Raw genomic sequence first — 17,881 nt, forward strand, 5'->3', positions numbered from 1 at the left:
TCACCTTCCTCTGCGTCAGGTTCAATGTTTGCCGGCAGCTTCTTTCCCTGAAGATTGAACGATTGGACATTTCACATCCATGTATGCGTTTTAGCTCAGGTTTGAATATACATGCCTACAGCTGTACCTTGACTAAAACTTTCCCCTTCAGGATCTCCGGGGACGGCAGCTTCTTGCATTCGTGCACGTTGACGTTGGTCAGGTCCAGTTTGTCCTGCAGCACCTCTTTCAGATACTCAGCCATCTTCTTCTGCTGAGGCACAGTGCAGTGGTTCTCTATGGACAAGATCACCGGGTACCTGAGGGCGAGACGAGGAGGCATGAAGGGCAGAGCCAGTGTGACGCACAAGGTTCTACAAGGTTCTACAAGGTTCTACAAGGTTCTACAAGGTTCATGTGTTTTTGTTTTTTAACAGCAACACACTGTAAAAAAAAAAGAAAAAAAAAGAAAGAAAGAAACTAAAAAAACTTCTTAAATTTACTGCTATCTTACAAATTTCATCTGTTTTCTTACAATCTAGATAATAACTAGTAAAATTATAATTTTCAATGTACATGTTAAATATAAAAAACAGGCCCAAACTGTAAATAATAATATTATGCTATTATTTTTCCTGTAATTAAATCTGCATAAATTATTGTTATTTACAGATATTTGCTGTTGCTTGAAAGAAAAATTATGCATAAGGATTAAAATAGTTTTTTAAAAACAGGTTCTCTGTTTTGTTACAGACCTCAGAGACCAACAGCATCACTTTAACATAAACAGGCCAAAACTGGACATAACGCACCAAAAATCTGTTATTTATTCTTTTACAATGTGTGACCATAAAATTATTATGTTTTACTGGATTTAAATGAGCTAAAAGTCTCCATATTTTCCAGATATTTGTCATGATTTTCACTCTTTATCTGGCTTTTCAACATTTTACCAGATTTCTTTTTGTTTTTTTTTACAGTGCAGCTGAACAAAACCTTTGCCAGCCTTCAGACCCAACAGCACTCACGGTGACTTTGTGAAGGCATATTTGTTGATCGTTTCGACGACATCCTTGAAGAGAATTTTGGACGTGAGGGTGTAGCCGTGATGGATGATGGGCTCTCCATCTGGTCCGTCCCAGCAGTCCACTGAGGGACAAGAAGCACAAGAAGAGAAGCTGAGAAACTGTCCGTCGTGTCATGAAGTCAAGCTAAAGTTGTGGCTTTGCCGGCTCCTACCCTCCACACAGCGACAGCCTGCCTGCAGGACGTAGGCGTACATTTCCACTCTGGACTGAGACAGCAGCTGGTCTCCTGTCAGGTAGGTGTTGTGTGATGTGGAGATGAAGTAGTTACTCAGAGGCTGCGTCATGTCCTGGTTCACCTGGTTGTGGTCGGGGTTGAAGATGTCGCCTGCAGGACTCCGCATGTAGTTGGTAAACCCTAGAAGACCACGTTGATGTCATGTCTGGTTCAGTTCACAGATGCCAGATGCTTCACTTCTCACATTAATTATAAGCATAGTGGACATACCATCGATGCCCAGCACCATGCGCTGCAGGTTCTCAGGACACGGCTCAAACTTGGCCACGATGTCGACGAGATGCTCTCTGGTCAGGCCGCGCATCTACAAGTAGATCAGCAGGGTTTTGGATTCATTGCTTTGTACATATCAGAAGCAATAAATGCTCCTTCTTGCAGTAGCAGGAATTTAATCAGGCTTTTTAACGTCTCCTCAGTCATGAATATGTTGGAGTTCATGTTGATTGTTGGATGTTTGAGCTTCACGGTGCAGAATGATGTTCACACCACAAGACTTTATTCAAATCTATGTGCTGGAAGTGGAAAGTTTTGGGACTGTCTTAACTGTTTTTAGGTTATTTTATTTTATTTTTTTCATTTTAAATTAATCATCAACAGTGAAAATGATCCATTAAAATCCTTTAGAGCAGTAACTCTGGACTACATGCATGCATTGTTCCCATGAATCTCTTTTTGCACTGAATTTGAATCCAATACGGGAATAATGAGCTGGTCACCAAAAATAAAAACTACAGTAAAGAAAGGTAGGACAAAGAATATAAATTAAATAAATGGCTGTTCAAAAAAATTAAAATAAATCAGGGCGTCCATGTGTAATAACAAAGACATGTATAATAACGTATGCAATAAGTACTCTTTCCACCTGAGACGACAGATCAGCAGGTTTCCTTTGACTCATTTATACCTTCTGTTCATTTTCCAGGAAGCGTGCAAGGTCGTGCAGATCCATGACTTCTTTCTGATTGCTGTAGGAGATGAGGATCAGGTAGAGGTCTCTGCGCGTGGAAATCATCTTGTAGAAGGAGCAGAATTCCTCAAAGCCCAGAGAGCCCTGGTTCTCGTCCGTGTCTGCCTCCTGCAGATAGTGACAAAACTATTCCATGAGCCAGAGATAACTCTCTCAGCATGTGCGATTTGAGATAACTGCCCTGCCAAAGAAAATATGTACCACCATCTGAGGGATATATCTCGCTCGCTATCAAAACAGAGCTCGCTCACACAGACTATTGTCATCGGGAGGGAGGGAGGGAGGGAGGAGGCCGGCGAGCCACTGAACTAAAGCAGCATTGCAGTGCAGCTAAAGCCATCTGTGGCGGCCATATGGCCTTCCTGTGGCGCTCTCCTGCACCGCGCCGCCAAAATACTGTATATACATATTTGTCTGCTGGCTCTGTCTTCGTCTTACTGCTTCTGTGACTGAAATGATGCAAAGAACGCACAGAGAAGAGCTCTGGTGGTGGCATCAGTGGTCTAGTCCATGTACACGTTATTTATTTTACTGACAAGGTTTGTTTTTTTTAAGCTGTTTTTCTTTCCGTCGCCACTTTGTCTGTCGTGTTCTGTCCTGTTGGTGCCGTATGCTTTTAGTTTTCTGGTTTAAAAATATTTTGTATTAGATTATATATTTTGACACAAACATCCATCCATCATCTCTACACCTTCATCCTCACCAGGGTCATGGGGGGCGGAGCCTATCCCAGCTGACTCAGGGTGAAGGCAGGTTCACCAGGACAGGTAACCAGTCTATCACAGGGCTACACTTAGAGACAGACAAACAAGCACACTCACATTCACACCTACGGACAGTTTCGGGGAGAACATGGAGACTCCACGCAGAAGGGTGTCCTCACCGGGATGCGAACCGGTGACCTTCTAGCTAACGATGCTAACCACCTTGCAGCCCACACAAACAAATCTTTTTTATTTGTATTTTAGCCATGTCCAGCCTCTGTAAATAGCCGTATGAAGCTTTTGTGTCTCAGCAACTACTACCATGAAACTTTGTACTGACGTTCCTGGTCCTCAGAGGATGAGCCTTACTGACCTTTCCTCTAGCACCACCGTGAAGTCTTGCTTTAGGTGAAATGTCTCAACAACTAATAAATGTTTTTCTGTAAAACTTAGTTCTGACGCTCGTGTTCCCCTGAGGACGAGTCGTCATCAGACAGATGTTATCCTTCTGAAAGTAGCAGAGATGTTTGACTTTTCATGCGTTGACCTTCAGGCTTGTCGGTTTCTTTTTCAGCCAAGTNACCTGGACAGGTAACCAGTCTATCACAGGGCTACACTTAGAGACAGACAACCAAGCACACTCACATTCACACCTACGGACAATTTCAGGGAGAACATGGAGACTCCACGCAGGAAGATCCTCACCGGGACGCCAACCGGTGACCCTCTAGCTAACGATGCTAACCACCTTGCAGCCCACACAAACAAATCTTTTTTTTTTTATTTTAGCCATGTCAAGCCTCTGTAAATAGCAGTATGAAGCTTTTGTTTCCCAGTAACTACTACCATGAACCTTTGTGTTGACATTCCTGGTCCTCAGAGGATGAGCCCGACTGACCTTTCCTCTAGCGTCACCGTGAAGTCTTGCTTTAGGTGAAATGTCTCAACAACTACCAAATGTTTTTCTGTAAAACTTAGTTTTGACGCTCGTGTTCCCCTGAAGATGAGTCGTCATCAGACAGATGTTATTACTCTGAAAGTAGCAGAGATGGTTGACTTTTCATGCGTTGACCTTCAGGCTTGTTGGTTTCTTTTTCAGCCAAGTAGAGTCACCAATCAAGCCGACACAATGGGAGTGATGCTCCGTAGCCGTGTGGCCTGGAGCTACAGGAGCTGATAGTAGGTCATATGCACATTACATCTATGGAAACGTCCATGAATAGCCATGTGGAAGGTCTTACTTGAAACATCTCCCTGACTTTCTGCTTGGGTAGGTTCACGTTGAGTTTGTGGAGCAGCTGGTGAACCTCTCCGATGCTCAGCGTGCCGTCGCCGTTTTTGTCGGCCTCAGAGAAAGTCTGCTGTAACCACGTAGGACCGCAGTTAAGGCTGAACCGGGCAAAAATGATCGGTTTGATATCAAATAAAACGTTTGTAGTCACATTTAAAGGCTGAACAGATGAGCAGCTGCATAAAGGATATTGATCACGAGTGCGCTGCCTTCGGGCCAGACTGTCTTCGTCACTAATGCCAGCCATGAGGTACTTGAGGCCGGTGATCCAGGTCCGGGCCTCCTCTGCGTTGGTGGTCACCAGGTCCAGGGACTTCACTCGCTCCCCGTAGTAAATGCTGAAGCAGCAGTTTGGGTCGAAGCGGTTGTCTGCATAGTGCCGGAACATCTCAGACTTCTTGCCTTCACACACCTCATGGATGGAGTCGATGGTTACTGAAACGAGAACAGACGGCAGGTTACAGGTTATGTTGTGATTATTTAGAGACTTGATTTGTATTAAACAACTTCCCTATTTATTATGTTTTATTTCATCTTTAGTGTGGCTACGTATTAATCCTGAAACGTAGGGAGCGCTGCAGTAGGAGCGCTGGTGTTGGCAGAATTAAAATAATGAAATCAGGTTGTCTGGATGGTTGGTACCAGCGGTCTGGTAGAGATGAAAAAATAATGACTGTCCCACTTCTTATTCCTCTATTAGGCTGCTGGTTTATCCGTATTAATAAAGAATTTACAGCCACTCCCATTAAAAAGAAATGGGACAGTGGTTATTTCTTCATCCTTGACCACTGCATTGTTCTAGTTTCTCTCTTTGTTTACATCCTCGTATCAAATACGGATTTATTGCACATTCTTTTTTCAGGTTGACCAAGATATGGATGGAGTAAATAACTACCCTCAAGATTTATAGAACCCAAGACACACATTTAGATTTGTGATAAATGTGTTTTAATAGCAATCTGAATGTGTCGACGTGTGTTTGGGAGCCAAAATCCAAGCTGTGAATTTACTAGTGTTACTCCTAGACTACTTAGGCCCAGAACAACATCAGGTTTACAATAAAGAGGTCAGAGGTCAACACTTAGACTTCTTTAAAGACTGAAATAACCAATAAATAGCAGAGGAAACTCTTCACAGATGCCACAAGACGACACCCAAACACATGTGATAGCACAACAGGTTCCTGGTTGTACTGTAGCCTCAATGAAAGAAAAATAGATTCAACCTCTTTAGTTAAACTTTTGTTTGATCAGATTCCAGCACCTGGTTTTACTGGACTCAGCTCATAGATACGCACAGAACTGTTATTTCATAGTGATGGTTGCTCACTTTTGGCTTTGTCGTGCTTCCTGGAGGGCCGCCACCGGATGCAGGACTTGTGTTCGTCGAGGTAAAAGAATCGGACCAGTCCTTTCTTCTTCCCCTTCATTTTGCTCATCTGGGTGCCGGTCTGCATGGTGCACATACACCTCTCCACTACAGGCCAGCACAAGGAGACACAAGCTTGTCAGAAACCAGCTACGATTCTCTCATTCTTAAACTCTGAACATCAAATGTTAGGTTTCAGCACTATAGTGAACTCTCGATACGTTGGAACCATTCGTCTGTAGTTTATGAGATTTCTCAAGCTGATATATGAAGTGCATCTAAGCTGAACCATTTCCAAGCTGTGATTAATGTTATTAATCAAGACAATCCCCAACATATAAAACATTATATTGCTTGCTGTAGTTTTGTGTAGGAAGCCGATACGACTCCAACGGAATCCCCGAAGCAGTCGAGACAATTAGAGGTTTACCATCAAGCGCTAGTTTATGAGATTATGGGCTGCGTCACGCGGATTTAAGTGGTTGTTTATGTGTTAATAACAACAGGCATTCTTTCAGGAGGACGGACACAATCCTGAACTGATTAGTCTCTACAGAACAACACCATGAACTCATCACAGTGACTCCAAATCACTTCTCCTGACTCCTTTCTACTCTGACACTTCTTGGAATAAATGTTTTTTTCCCCACTAGTCTTAAACTAAAAAAGCAAGAAACAGATCTAAAGGGATTCTCGTAGCGTTCAGGTCGTTAGGAGTTCAGTGTTTTGTGTGCTGGGAGCAGGTAAGCTTTGTTTGTAATCTGAAGCTTTGATACGTGTGACGCAACCTGACACATCATTCAGGCTAATCCTAGAGGATTGTCTCCCGTCCATATGCCCATTATCTGCCCCGCTGCCTCTCTGTTTTGCTTCATGTGCAGCTCCAACACTTTGAAGGCCATTTGGAAGAAAAGATCCTCGTGGATGTTTCAGATTCACAAAGCACGGTTTAAAAAAAGCCCCAATAATGTGATAAAGTTTACAGCAGATTGCAGGAGCTCCTGCTGACCAGCCTGTTGTTATTCTGAGTGAGCCTCACCTATCTGACCCAGCCTCCATTTGGGCTGCGCCACCACACTCCCTCCGATCCAGAAGAACTCCTCTGCGAGCCTGGAGACGGACGCTTTCTGCCAGAGCTTTGGGGAGCTCATGATGGACGGGGTGGGTGAGTCGAAGGAGGCCTGCCTCGCCACATGAGAGGAGCCCTTACCCAGCGAGGGCGAGAACACTCCTGACGACAGAGATCCCAGAGACTGAAAGGTGGTCTTCTTAGGGGACAGAGAGGACAGCGGTGGACTGCCACTCAGCCCCGGAGACGTCGGTGCCATCGCTGGGCTGATGTTCATCCCTGAACTGTACATTTGGTTCTCCTGTCCCATTCACCTGAACCCACCTCACTCTGCTGGGCCCGTCAGAAACAAGTCCTTAAAGCTTCTCTCAGCGTCAGCATGTCCTCCTCGTCCAGTTAAAGCCGTCCCACATGGGGTCAGGGAGCAGTCTTCCCATCCCGACGGTTCATTCCTGCTCATCTCGTGTGCCGTGGTCCAGAGCGGCGGCCATAGGTGCTTCGTTATTTATTGTTTGCACGTAGAGGAGGCTCCCAGAGAGGAAGTGTGCAACTAAATCTTCCTCAAGCTGTAATCCTGGGAGTGAGGCTTCAGCCTTGCTTTCATGGAGGGATTTTCACGCAACCAGTAAGCCTCTGAGGGAAGAGAGTCAGATAGGAGGGGTGCAAAATTTCTCATTTAACGGCCAGTATGGGAGCCAGAATCATTACAGAATGCAGAAATTATGGCAGAATTAATAAGTGTCTCTGATAGACAGCATTAGGATTTATGGGTCATTTGGCTATTAACAAGCTTAAAGGATCCAGTCATCAAGTGTGTGTAATGACTTCCCCCTAGAGGCAGCAGAGTGATATACAGTATGCGCCTCATCATGTGGGCAGAGCCAGTAAAACATTTATGAATGGACTTAATGCAGAAAAGAACAGAGTATTTATTATTCACTTTAATTCCATTCATTTTGTCCGATGCCCATTAAAACCTTCCCACCCTTATGTAAGTTCTGTTGCACCTGTTTGGGCGGGACCGTCTGCTGGCGGTGTGATCTAATTCCACACATAGCTCTAATTTCAACCCGTCACTCATCAGAAGTGAAGATGCCTGCGTGGGGCTTATAAAACTGACATCAGGTAGAGGTGTTCCTGAACAACAGCTAATAAAAACCTTCGAGGCGTGTCAGGCAGGCGGATGATCTCACTGACCCGACATGTTTGTCAGACGGGTCTTCATCGGGGCAGACATGACGACAAATCAGAGGAGATAAACCACAGATGTTCCTGCTCGAGCACACTGGCTCACTCACAGCTCTGTCAAACTACTGCACGCTGCATACGAGGAAGTTGTAATGCTGTCAGTTCGTACCAGGAGCTGATTGTTGGAGAGAATAATGATACCCTGCAAGTCGAGTGTTTCTTTAGGTTGGTTAAATGTGCACATATGTGCTCATGACATACTTGTAGCACATAAACACATGCACATGCCACCGGGGTAGTAAACCCGGTTTTCCGGAGGGTTTTTCTCCACACCTGTGCTTTATGTGACGAGTCAGACTGGTGTGAAAAATGTCTTTTAAAAATCCATAAATACAGACGCAGAGATCTCAACAGAAGCTTTTACAACACGCAGTAAACGCTTCTGTAAAGACAGAGACTGGCTGGAGATCTGCTGGTATTCAGCTAACAGGTGAACAACAGTGCAGTCCTGTATTAACTTAACAACACGTGATTCATCGACAACATTCAAAGACACTGGGACGTTTTTCCACAACATGTACTTTGACTAAAATCGATTTTATGCAGGTGTCACCAGGACTATGCTGTGTTTTCTAATTTTTATTTCATGTTTGTAGGACTGCACGGTGGTTCAGTGGTTAGCATCGTCGCCTCACAGGCAGAAGATCTTTCTGCGTGGAGTCTCCATGTTCTCCCCGTGCAGCGTGGGTTCTCTCTGGGTTCTCCGGCTTCCTCCCACAGTCCAGAAACATGGTTTGCACTTATATAGTGCTTTTATCCAAAGTGCTTAACAATGTTTCTCATTCACCCATTCACACACACATTCATACACCAATGGTGACAGAGCTGCCGTGCAAGGTGCTGCCTGTCATTGGGAGCAACTTCAGGTTCAGTGTCTTGCCCAAGGACACTTCAACTGTGGAGGGACGGAGGATCAAACCGCCAACCTTGCGACTGGAGGACAACCGGCTCTACCACCTGAGCCCTCAAAACATGCTGAGGTTAATTGGTGATTGTAAATTGTCCGTAGGTGTGAATGTGAGTGTGCTTGGTTGTCTGTCTCTAAGTGTAGCCCTGTGATAGACTGGTTACCTGTCCAGGTGAACCTGCCTTCACCCTGAGTCAGCTGGGATAGGCTCCAGCCCCCCATAACCCTGGTGAGGATGAAGGTGTAGAGATGATGGATGAACCTTCAGCGAACATCAGTTCAAAAGCTTCAAAGAAACTGAAGCTGTTTTTATGCATAACTTACGTATGAATGGTCATTTTTCCAAACATTTCAGGACGGTGCTAGCAGCCTAAGTAATCATTTCCTAACCTCAAGTTCTTGCTTCTGTACTTTTGGAAGTTGCTCTCCTCTTATTAAATGTACGAGGTGTGGCTGTTAAATAACTTGACGCTGAGCGAGCATTACATCATTATTAAAATAGCCACACCTTGTATTCAGGAGCCTATTTATTCTTATTTGTACATTAGTTCAATAAACTGTTCCACATATATTGCTTTTATGAGCCCGTTGCTGTCACTGCACCAGAGGTTTGTGCAAAACGACATTTTCCGTCTGTTCAAACAGCGAGTTCACAGCCTGCAGCTCCGTGAGGCTCAGCAGCGCTCTGAGCGATGTTCTGACATCAGACCTGAAACACGCTCGCAGGAACAACGCTGATGTTCAGCAGTCGAGTGTTTTCCGTCTTGCCTCTGTGAGTTTGCGTGCTAACATTTCTAATGGGCAGAAAACACGACAAAGGACATCTGAGGTGTTTGATCAGGAACCAACGGTTCAGCGTCCACATGACTGTAGGTGCAAATTATTTACTTCAGTTTAGACCGACTACCTGAAGAGCAGCACACAGACACACACATCCACAGCGGTGAAAACGAAAGAAAAAAAAGACTTCTCAGACCTCAGTAGAATTGATTTAGATTTTAATGGATATTATACAAGTTTTCTGAAGGAAAAAGAAAACACTGAAACAAGAGGCAAGTGAAACCCCACTTCCAAACCAAAACTACAACAGCATCAGCTAACAAAATGGATATTGCTATTACACTGTACCCAACAAATACTGAGCGAGGGTATTATAATGATAAGACATAAAAGTGTTTTCTTGTCTAAAATATACGAGAGCACCTAAAGGTTTAAACCATGAGGAGGCGTCATGTCTACTCTACCTGACGAGGGGAGGTGCGGAGAATTAGAATCCATTTATCGGTTTTTGGTCTGTGGTATAATATATAACTCTATAATTCATCAAATAATAAAGATCTGCTCAAAAAAAAAAAAGAATCAAGGGGAGAATTTATAATATTCTGTTGGTGTGTCAGAAACTACCGACAGGTCGAGTTCACGACCCCCGACGGTTTAAACCGGCGAGTCCGTCCGTCTGTTCTGGTCAACGCCCCGTGATTGTAACGACACTCAGGGACCAGCGGCGACGAATCCAAATCCAAATATAGTCTCTTTTTGGTTTCAAGTAAGAACAAAACAAAAAAAATAATAATCAGTTTAAGTCTGGAGCAAGCAAACATACCATACCAACAAATATCTTATTTACAATATCATCGTATTTACATCAGAGGAGACCGAGGGAAAGCGTATTTAAATTCAAAGTTCATGTTAACTTGTGATTTGAAAAATGTAACAGGGAGTACAATGCACAATGCAAGGTTCTTTCTTTAAAAAGTGCAATTCCGTTTCTTAAAGTAAAAAAATATATATCCATATTTTGTATATATGTAGAAATGTTGTTCATATAAACAGCAATTGTTGATTTAAGAGCCCTAAAACCAGTGACTATAAATGAATGCTTTCTGTTGATAGGCAGCAAATTATTGTAGAATATAAATTATCTTACAATACTCCGTAGAAAATCAGAAGTACCGTATTTCAACATAAACAGACAGCTATTGGAGTTTTTTTTTCTTTTTTCTTTTAGGAGTGTGTTTGTAGACTTATCTGGACTAATGTGGGCAAAGGATTCTGCTATTTACCACATGGTTCGGTTGCAAAAAGAAAACAAAACATTACTGGAAAACAACGACGAAAAGTAACACTTCCATAAAATATCTAAGCATAAAACAGTGGTGGACCTGAAGGCAGCCCACAGAACCTCCAATACTTCAGGTTGATAAAATACAAAAGGTAGATAAGCTGGTATACATGCGTACATGTTTGTTTATGGATGTTTGTTTTTTCTTTTTCTTTTTTCTCGCCTGTGGAATAACAGTGCTGCGCAAGCAATATTTCTTAAAAAGTACATCCTCTACACAGTTATAAAAAGCAAGCGGATATTAAAAGTAAATAGTGGTAAACTTGTGTCTCTTGTTTCCAGTGGTCTGCAACGACACCTTTGAGTGTACCAATATTCTGTGGCACCAAGAGTTTCATCGTCTGCTCACGTTTCGCCGACATGTTTCTTCCCTTCATATTCAAGTAGTGTTATGTAGCTATATTTGCACATCTTAGAATAGCTTATACCAAAACAAAACATCATTGGACAGCGTCAGGTGTCGAACTGAGGGCTCTGACGTCACTGGAAAGATGTGTTGATCGCTGCAGGAGTCTCTCTTAGCTTCACGCTCTATGACATGCTCAGACATCATGCTACTTTCCAGTTCATTTCGTAAAATCTCATACTGTCATAATAACATCCATGTATACCATATATCATATTATATATGACAATGTGTTCCTCTACAAAACCCACTTTTGCAGAGTTTCTTTTTTCCCAACAGGAGGTGCGATAAAGTCCTTAAACATGCTCCTTTTTTTTTCTTTTTTTGTTTTTTTTTGATCGAGTCTTTCTGTCCGTGTGCAACTTTAGGATCCGTTGGCGGCTTGTGTGGTCTGTCTGTGTGCGTCTGTGTTCGCCTCCTTGGCGTCTCCAGGAGGACTGCTGTTGGCCTGCAGGGCCAGCTGGGCCTGCAGGTCCTTGACGACGCTCTCCAGGCTCTGCCGAGCTTCTCTCTCCTGCTGCAGTTCCTGCCTCAGCTGCTCTCGGTCGGCCTCCGCCTGCTGTAGCTGCACGTGCAGCTCTTCAATCTGCGCGAGACAAAAAGCCGTCAGTACGAATGAAAACGGACGAGGATCAGCGATGACAAATCAGCGCCCTGGTTCGTCTGGTGGAGACGGCTCACCTGAGTGGAGTACTTGACCCGCAGACGTTCGGCTTCGCAGCCCTTGTCGCAGACTCGCAGCTGTCTCTCCCTCTCCAGCTCTCTCTTCAGCCGCCCACAGGACTCCTCTGCATCCCTCATCTTCCTCTCCCAGTCCACACGAAGGCGTTCGATCTCCTTTCGTAAGTTGCGCTTGGCTTCGATGGCCTCACGAAGACGGCCTTTCTTAGCCACCCTCACAAACTCCAGTTCCTGCAAAGCAAAAGAACAAAACATTAGCATCATTAAAACTAGAAATCACTCAGACATCCTTTAACTCTCATCACAACAGCGTGTGCTACCTGCTGAAGGCTGCGTTTAGCTTGAACAGCAGCTGCCAGCTTCTCCTCCTGCTTCACTTTCATCCTGACGATCTCCTGCAGGAGTTTCTCCCGGACCTCCTTGGTGTCCAGGCCAGCGTACAGCATCTGTCTCATGGCGTCCATCTCGGGGCAAATTGTCCCCGGCAGCCACGTGGGTCTTTCCTGAGCCCGAGTGCCGCTCTGAGGAGTCAGAGGCTGGGACATGCTGGTGCAGGCGGAGGGCGGTGAGACCAGGGCGGAGGCCGGGACTGGACCTGGAGACACAGATTTAATAGTATTAGGATCCTGATTAAAGTACAACAACACTGAAGAAGGAGTGTTTAAACTAGGACTGGTATTAGACTGTTGATAGACGTGAGCACTCGTACAGACAGCAGAAATAATGAAAATCAAATCACTTTTCTGCTTCGTTCCAGTTGTATCTCGTATTTTAACAATTCAGAAAAACTGCATATTTCTGCAGCTACAAAACAGGAAAATATAAAAATATGATGCTGCACTTCTTCGACTCGACACCAGGTGGCGCAGTTGCTCGTGAATCACCCTGAAGCAGCTCCACTGTGGCTCATTTCCAGTATTACTGTGTAATAAAAGTTGCGACTGAAGAAATCTCGTCTCCTACTGAATGTTGTGACTGTTGTGTTCATCCTTCTGATTGTTCCTGAATCTAAATCACGTCCTTACTGTCGTCACAGTGGTCCACGTCGATCTCTCCGTCCGTGTCCATGTCGTCGGCCCGGTTGGCGGAGTGGGCGAGTTTGGCTGAAGGCTGCGCGTCGCCATTATGCAGCTCCTGTATGGAGATGGCGGCGGGCCCCCTGCCAGGAGCGTGGCCGTCCTTGGGATGGACCGGAGGAGCCGGGGGAGCAAGTGCCAGACTGGGAGCAGCCAAAGTCTCCTGATTCTTTGAGCAGGATCTGTGGAGACAACACAGACACGTTTGAATCGTTTCACGAGCCTGATTGAGCAGATATTCTGTGCAGCTGCATTCAGGAGACTCACCTCTCGTCCTCGCTCTGGGCGGCCGGTTTCTCTTTCTCTGCTGCTTTAGGAGACCAGGGGCGGAAGGCAGAGGGCCTCTGCTTCAGCTGGACCTGTTTCAGATCCTGGAACAACAAACAAAACAACAAGCTCGGTAAACTAGCACCAGAACATCAGACCGGCCGTGATGCACTTAGAGGCTCCTCTTTATTTAACAGGGCCGGACGATGGGAGGTCAGACGAAGAGCTCCGCTGACCTTTCATCTGAACGCAGACACAGCGTACGAACCTTGTGTGCAGACTTTGACAGCGATTGCAGCCAGTCCGGCTTCCTGTCTTTGTCGGCTGACGGGGACTGTAATTTGTCAAATTTGGACCTCTTGGCCGGGACCGGGCTGGGAGACTGAAGAGAGAGAGAGAGGAGAGAGAATAGACGGTTAATCATCGGCATCTTTACACAGATAAAGTGCAGATATTACATCATGGAGTGCGGCGGATTTTTCGAGAGCCCACAACTTCTAAAAATGCTACTGTATGACTGTAAATGGCATTATTCATAAGCAACACACGGATTTGTCAGAACATGAAGTGATGTTTTACAATTCTGCCCTCCAGCAAGAGAGCAGAAGGTCACCGAAAGGGAGGAAATTATACAAACAGCAGCAGAAGAAGAAGAAGTCACAGAGAGGGAAGGAGGATAGAGGATGTGTCTGTGTAAGCGTTCAGTCTCTGAGCTTGGCATGTTTGCATGTTTGTGTGTTAGCGTGTGTGTGTTAGCGTGTGTGTGTGTGTGTGTGTGTGTGTGTGCAGGGCTTTGAGCTGAGCAGACACTCAAGCTGGTCTGGCTGGCAGCCAGTAGGGCTACATTGCTCCCTGCCAGGCAGAAGAGGCGCCGTCAGGTGGAGCAGATCGACTCCCCGAACCACAGAAATATTGCAATCCAGAGACGGAGGCAGACAGAGAGGAAGACGAATTAAAGTAATTGCACTCCGATTTGACAGACGATCGAGTGAAACAGCTGCACATTAAGGCAGAGCTGCCGAGTCATGTGCACGGTTCGGGGCTGATCTGAAAACCTGAGGAAGGAAGCATCTGCCTTGTTAAGCGCCACAAAATACCCAATCCCACCAGCGTTTTTTTCCATTTCTGGGATGTATCGTATGCCTGTGTGTGGCAAGCTGCAGCAGCGAGCGAGGAGATAGCCGACCTGCTCAGCCCTCAGGTCTGCACTTGTCAGACAGAGGATATGTTTACCTAGGCAGGCTCCGAGGCCAGCACAGACCTGCCTGTCGCTCTCTTACTCACTACGATGACATCACGCCTCCAGGAATGGCAAACACTCCCATCTCCTCGTGTGCGACTCGAGACAAACGATTACTCTGTCTACCGTCAAAAATCCTCAATGGGAGACGGTCCTGCAGGGCTGTGCGTAGTTGTGAAACCTTAATCGCTGCTCGCTGTAATCACCTAAAGATGGAAATTAATGACAAACTTCATTTAGCGCCGAGCCCAGCTGGTAATGAATCACGTCTCACAGATTTTTCCACACGAAGCCGGGCTCTCTGCGCTGCTGAGTGGGAGTGGGGCCCGTGTGGGGAGGTGGGCGGCCGCGGGTGTACGCATGCATATGTGTGCGTGGGAGTGGATGTGTGTTAGTGGGAGTGTGTGCGTCTGACGGAGGTGTGAAGCCAGGTCTGGCACTGCATACCTGAACACCGTCTGCCACACAGGCAGCTGCTTCACTTACATAAAGTTTAGTTTGAATTGATTGTCTGCTTTCATCCATGTCGGTGGAAGGAAGTCGAACGAAGCTCGACAAAACATGAGAGTTAAAGAAGACGCCTCTGGCTGGAGGAAACTAGTCTTAAAACATTTTTCTTGTCAAGTTTTGTAGACTAAACTATAAGATGGCTACCTCCAGACCCCTGATCTGTGGAATAAACACAGTTTTTCATTCCAGACTCACAGTTATGCTAAAAAGGCAGCGGGTTCAAGCGAGAGGTTACGGATGAATCCATAACCAACATGAAACTTGTGAGCTGTGCCTGCAGGTTTCAGGCTGCCGGAGGTGTACATTACATGTTTGTCTGGACACTCCCCTCCCGTCTCGCTGCCTCACAGATGTCTACCTGTCTAACCAGTCTTTTTTTTTCTCTACCCGTCTTACCAGTCGCTACATCACACACAAACCCAGTTACGCATGTCGGTTTTGCTTCTGTAGGTTAATTCCTTTAACCCAGACCTCTTCCTGACTGCTCGGCGACGGTGACTCGACCCCTCACCTGCCTGACTCAAGGCCGGTGGTATTCTAAGAACTGCTGCCCTGGTGTAATCAGACTCTGTAATTACTGACGTGACTGTTGTTTTCCTGACAAAGGATGTCTGCCTGTCTGGTACTATTTCTACCCTGAGGTTTGCAGCTCCAGGAAGGCTATGAGCACTAGACATAATAGAGCCAGAAAACAGACACTCCCAGACACCACAAGGGACCTGCTGGCTAAATATGACACTGACCTCACAGGAGAGCAGCCGCACGGGCTTTACTCACCACCACATCATAGACATAGCATGGCCGCGGAGTCATAACACGCTGCTCGCACATCCTACTGCCTGGCTGGTCCCACAGAGCCCAGAGAGGACATCCATCCCTCCCTCGCTCGCTCACACACACACACTGGTGAGAGAGGGAGACTTCCTCTGAGGAGTTTGCTTTGGCCCGGTCCCCTGTGGGAACTGAGTCTTGAGTGGGAGGGGGGTGGGCCAGGAGAGGGGGACCACAGAGGAAGCACTGAGCTGAAGGAATGTATACTTGAAGGCCAAGTACAGCCTCCCCTTTCAGACTCCATTCAAGCATTGCCCTTTTCAACTCGCTATTGTATGATATTTCTTTGAGGCGCTGTAATGAGGGAGCAGTTCAAAGCGAACCTGTAGGCTAAACAGGGTCTAATAGCAGATGGGCAAGAGCAGACATGCTTTATTTTTTAATTAGCGCCACATAATGGCATGCTAATACAAGGATAGGCTGCGGTTATTTTCAAGCTGGCGAGGCAGATAATCACAGACGCACAGCACATCGCCAACATATCAATACCTGCTCCCAGCGCGCCGCGTTTGACCCGCCCGGGTAATAATTCGTCGATATCGTGCTAACTGGAGCGTGATTTCGATTGAACTGTTTTTTCACTTGAACATGGAGCTAATCAACAGTATTTGTCCATCGAGCGCCGGCGTAGTAATTCTGTGGCATCGAGGAGGTTTTGAATACAGAAACGCTAAAGGTCTCGTGAACTTTGTGAGCTGAGGAGGAAGTTTCAGCAAAACACCTCAAACAAGGGTCAGCTGGAAAAAAACCCTCCTCCCACTAACCTGTCCAGGGTTTCTGCAACCCGACACAGAGGTGGTAAAATGATATCTGGAAAACTTCTGCAGCATTGTGTGTGTTTTCCTCACAAACTGCGTCCATGTTGTCAACGATTTTCATGTTTTTTTTTTGACACACACTCCGGTTGCCGTCAGGGACAGAAGCCAAAGGAGGAGCGATGGGGGAGGGACGGGAACATGAATGGAGAGGCCGGGGAGGGGAGGCGATGGGGGAGGTGGTGGCAGATTGAAGAGGGATGAGAGTCTAACAGGATGAGTTAACCAGGTATCAGGCTGGGAGCGTGGCTAAGGTGTGGCCGTCTCGCTGCTCCACTGCAGTTTCAGAATAACTCGGCTGTTGGTGTTATAATTGATATGATCAGACAGGGTTCAGAGAGGTCAGACGGTTCACCACATTACCTAACTGGGTGATGAAACAAACTGGTTCTGTCATGGTAGAAGGAAATTAAGTTCAACAAAGTTTAACAACAACAGTAGTCAGGTTTGGGAACAACCTGTGTGACTGTCTGTGTTTATTATCAGAATAAAGCCCAAAAGTACAAGAAAAGCCGCGATCAACCAAACCGTTGCTTTCTTTGTGGGATGAACCGACTGAGCCGCTCTCTCTTACAGTAAATATAAAGACACAGCTTAGCTTCAAGACTGGAATGAGGGGGGACTGCTAGCCTGCCTCTATCCAATTACAGCTAACAACATCCACCTAAACAAACAAGATATAGCATGTTAGTAAGTGGGCTTTCAGGTGCCGGTAAGGAGATTGGCTCGGAGTTTCCCCTGTTTCCAGTGTTTATGTTAAGCTACATTAAATGTCTGCTGGTTGCAGCTTTATAATTATTGTGCCGGCGGCTAAATGCTGCCAATATTCACCCAACTATCAGCAAGGAAGTTTGCATATTACCCACAATGCTAAACCGCGTTCTCCTCATAACTTCACCTCCATTAATGTCATTTTGACGCGTTAACGAGTAATTTTTCATATTTTTCACGAGGACGGCTGCGATGAAAGGCCCAAAGTGGAACCTCTAGCATCTGTTGTGGCGCTAAAAAAAAAAAAAACCTCAAATGAAATGATCAAGAAACAAAACATGGGGCAGCTCTCATCTGGAGGGACAA

At 45.7% G+C, this 17,881-nt stretch overlaps 2 protein-coding genes across 2 annotated transcripts in view; both read right to left on the bottom strand.

The window, feature by feature from the left end:
- plch2b (phospholipase C, eta 2b) overlaps positions 1 to 7,011 on the bottom strand; it is a 10,966-nt gene extending 3,955 nt beyond the window's left edge. Inside the window, exons 1-10 of the mRNA XM_008290084.1 lie at positions 6,672 to 7,011; positions 5,594 to 5,740; positions 4,456 to 4,699; positions 4,215 to 4,344; positions 2,207 to 2,377; positions 1,513 to 1,606; positions 1,219 to 1,422; positions 1,008 to 1,128; positions 128 to 299; positions 5 to 47 (exon numbers count right to left, since the gene is read on the bottom strand). Coding sequence (XP_008288306.1) covers positions 5 to 47; positions 128 to 299; positions 1,008 to 1,128; positions 1,219 to 1,422; positions 1,513 to 1,606; positions 2,207 to 2,377; positions 4,215 to 4,344; positions 4,456 to 4,699; positions 5,594 to 5,740; positions 6,672 to 7,011 — 1,666 coding nt within the window. The remainder of the gene's footprint in view (positions 1 to 4; positions 48 to 127; positions 300 to 1,007; positions 1,129 to 1,218; positions 1,423 to 1,512; positions 1,607 to 2,206; positions 2,378 to 4,214; positions 4,345 to 4,455; positions 4,700 to 5,593; positions 5,741 to 6,671) is intronic.
- A 2,826-nt stretch (positions 7,012 to 9,837) lies between these two features.
- The window catches only part of skib (v-ski avian sarcoma viral oncogene homolog b), a 31,940-nt gene continuing 23,896 nt past the window's right edge, over positions 9,838 to 17,881 (bottom strand). The window contains exons 2-7 of the mRNA XM_008289502.1: positions 13,677 to 13,790; positions 13,409 to 13,512; positions 13,091 to 13,323; positions 12,386 to 12,660; positions 12,066 to 12,296; positions 9,838 to 11,970 (exon numbers count right to left, since the gene is read on the bottom strand). Of these exons, the coding sequence (XP_008287724.1) occupies positions 11,749 to 11,970; positions 12,066 to 12,296; positions 12,386 to 12,660; positions 13,091 to 13,323; positions 13,409 to 13,512; positions 13,677 to 13,790 (1,179 nt within the window). The 3' untranslated portion in view covers positions 9,838 to 11,748. The remainder of the gene's footprint in view (positions 11,971 to 12,065; positions 12,297 to 12,385; positions 12,661 to 13,090; positions 13,324 to 13,408; positions 13,513 to 13,676; positions 13,791 to 17,881) is intronic.

This window comes from Stegastes partitus, unplaced genomic scaffold (genome assembly GCF_000690725.1).
Source record: "Stegastes partitus isolate 25-593 unplaced genomic scaffold, Stegastes_partitus-1.0.2 Scaffold14, whole genome shotgun sequence".
Lineage (NCBI taxonomy): Eukaryota > Metazoa > Chordata > Actinopteri > Pomacentridae > Stegastes > Stegastes partitus.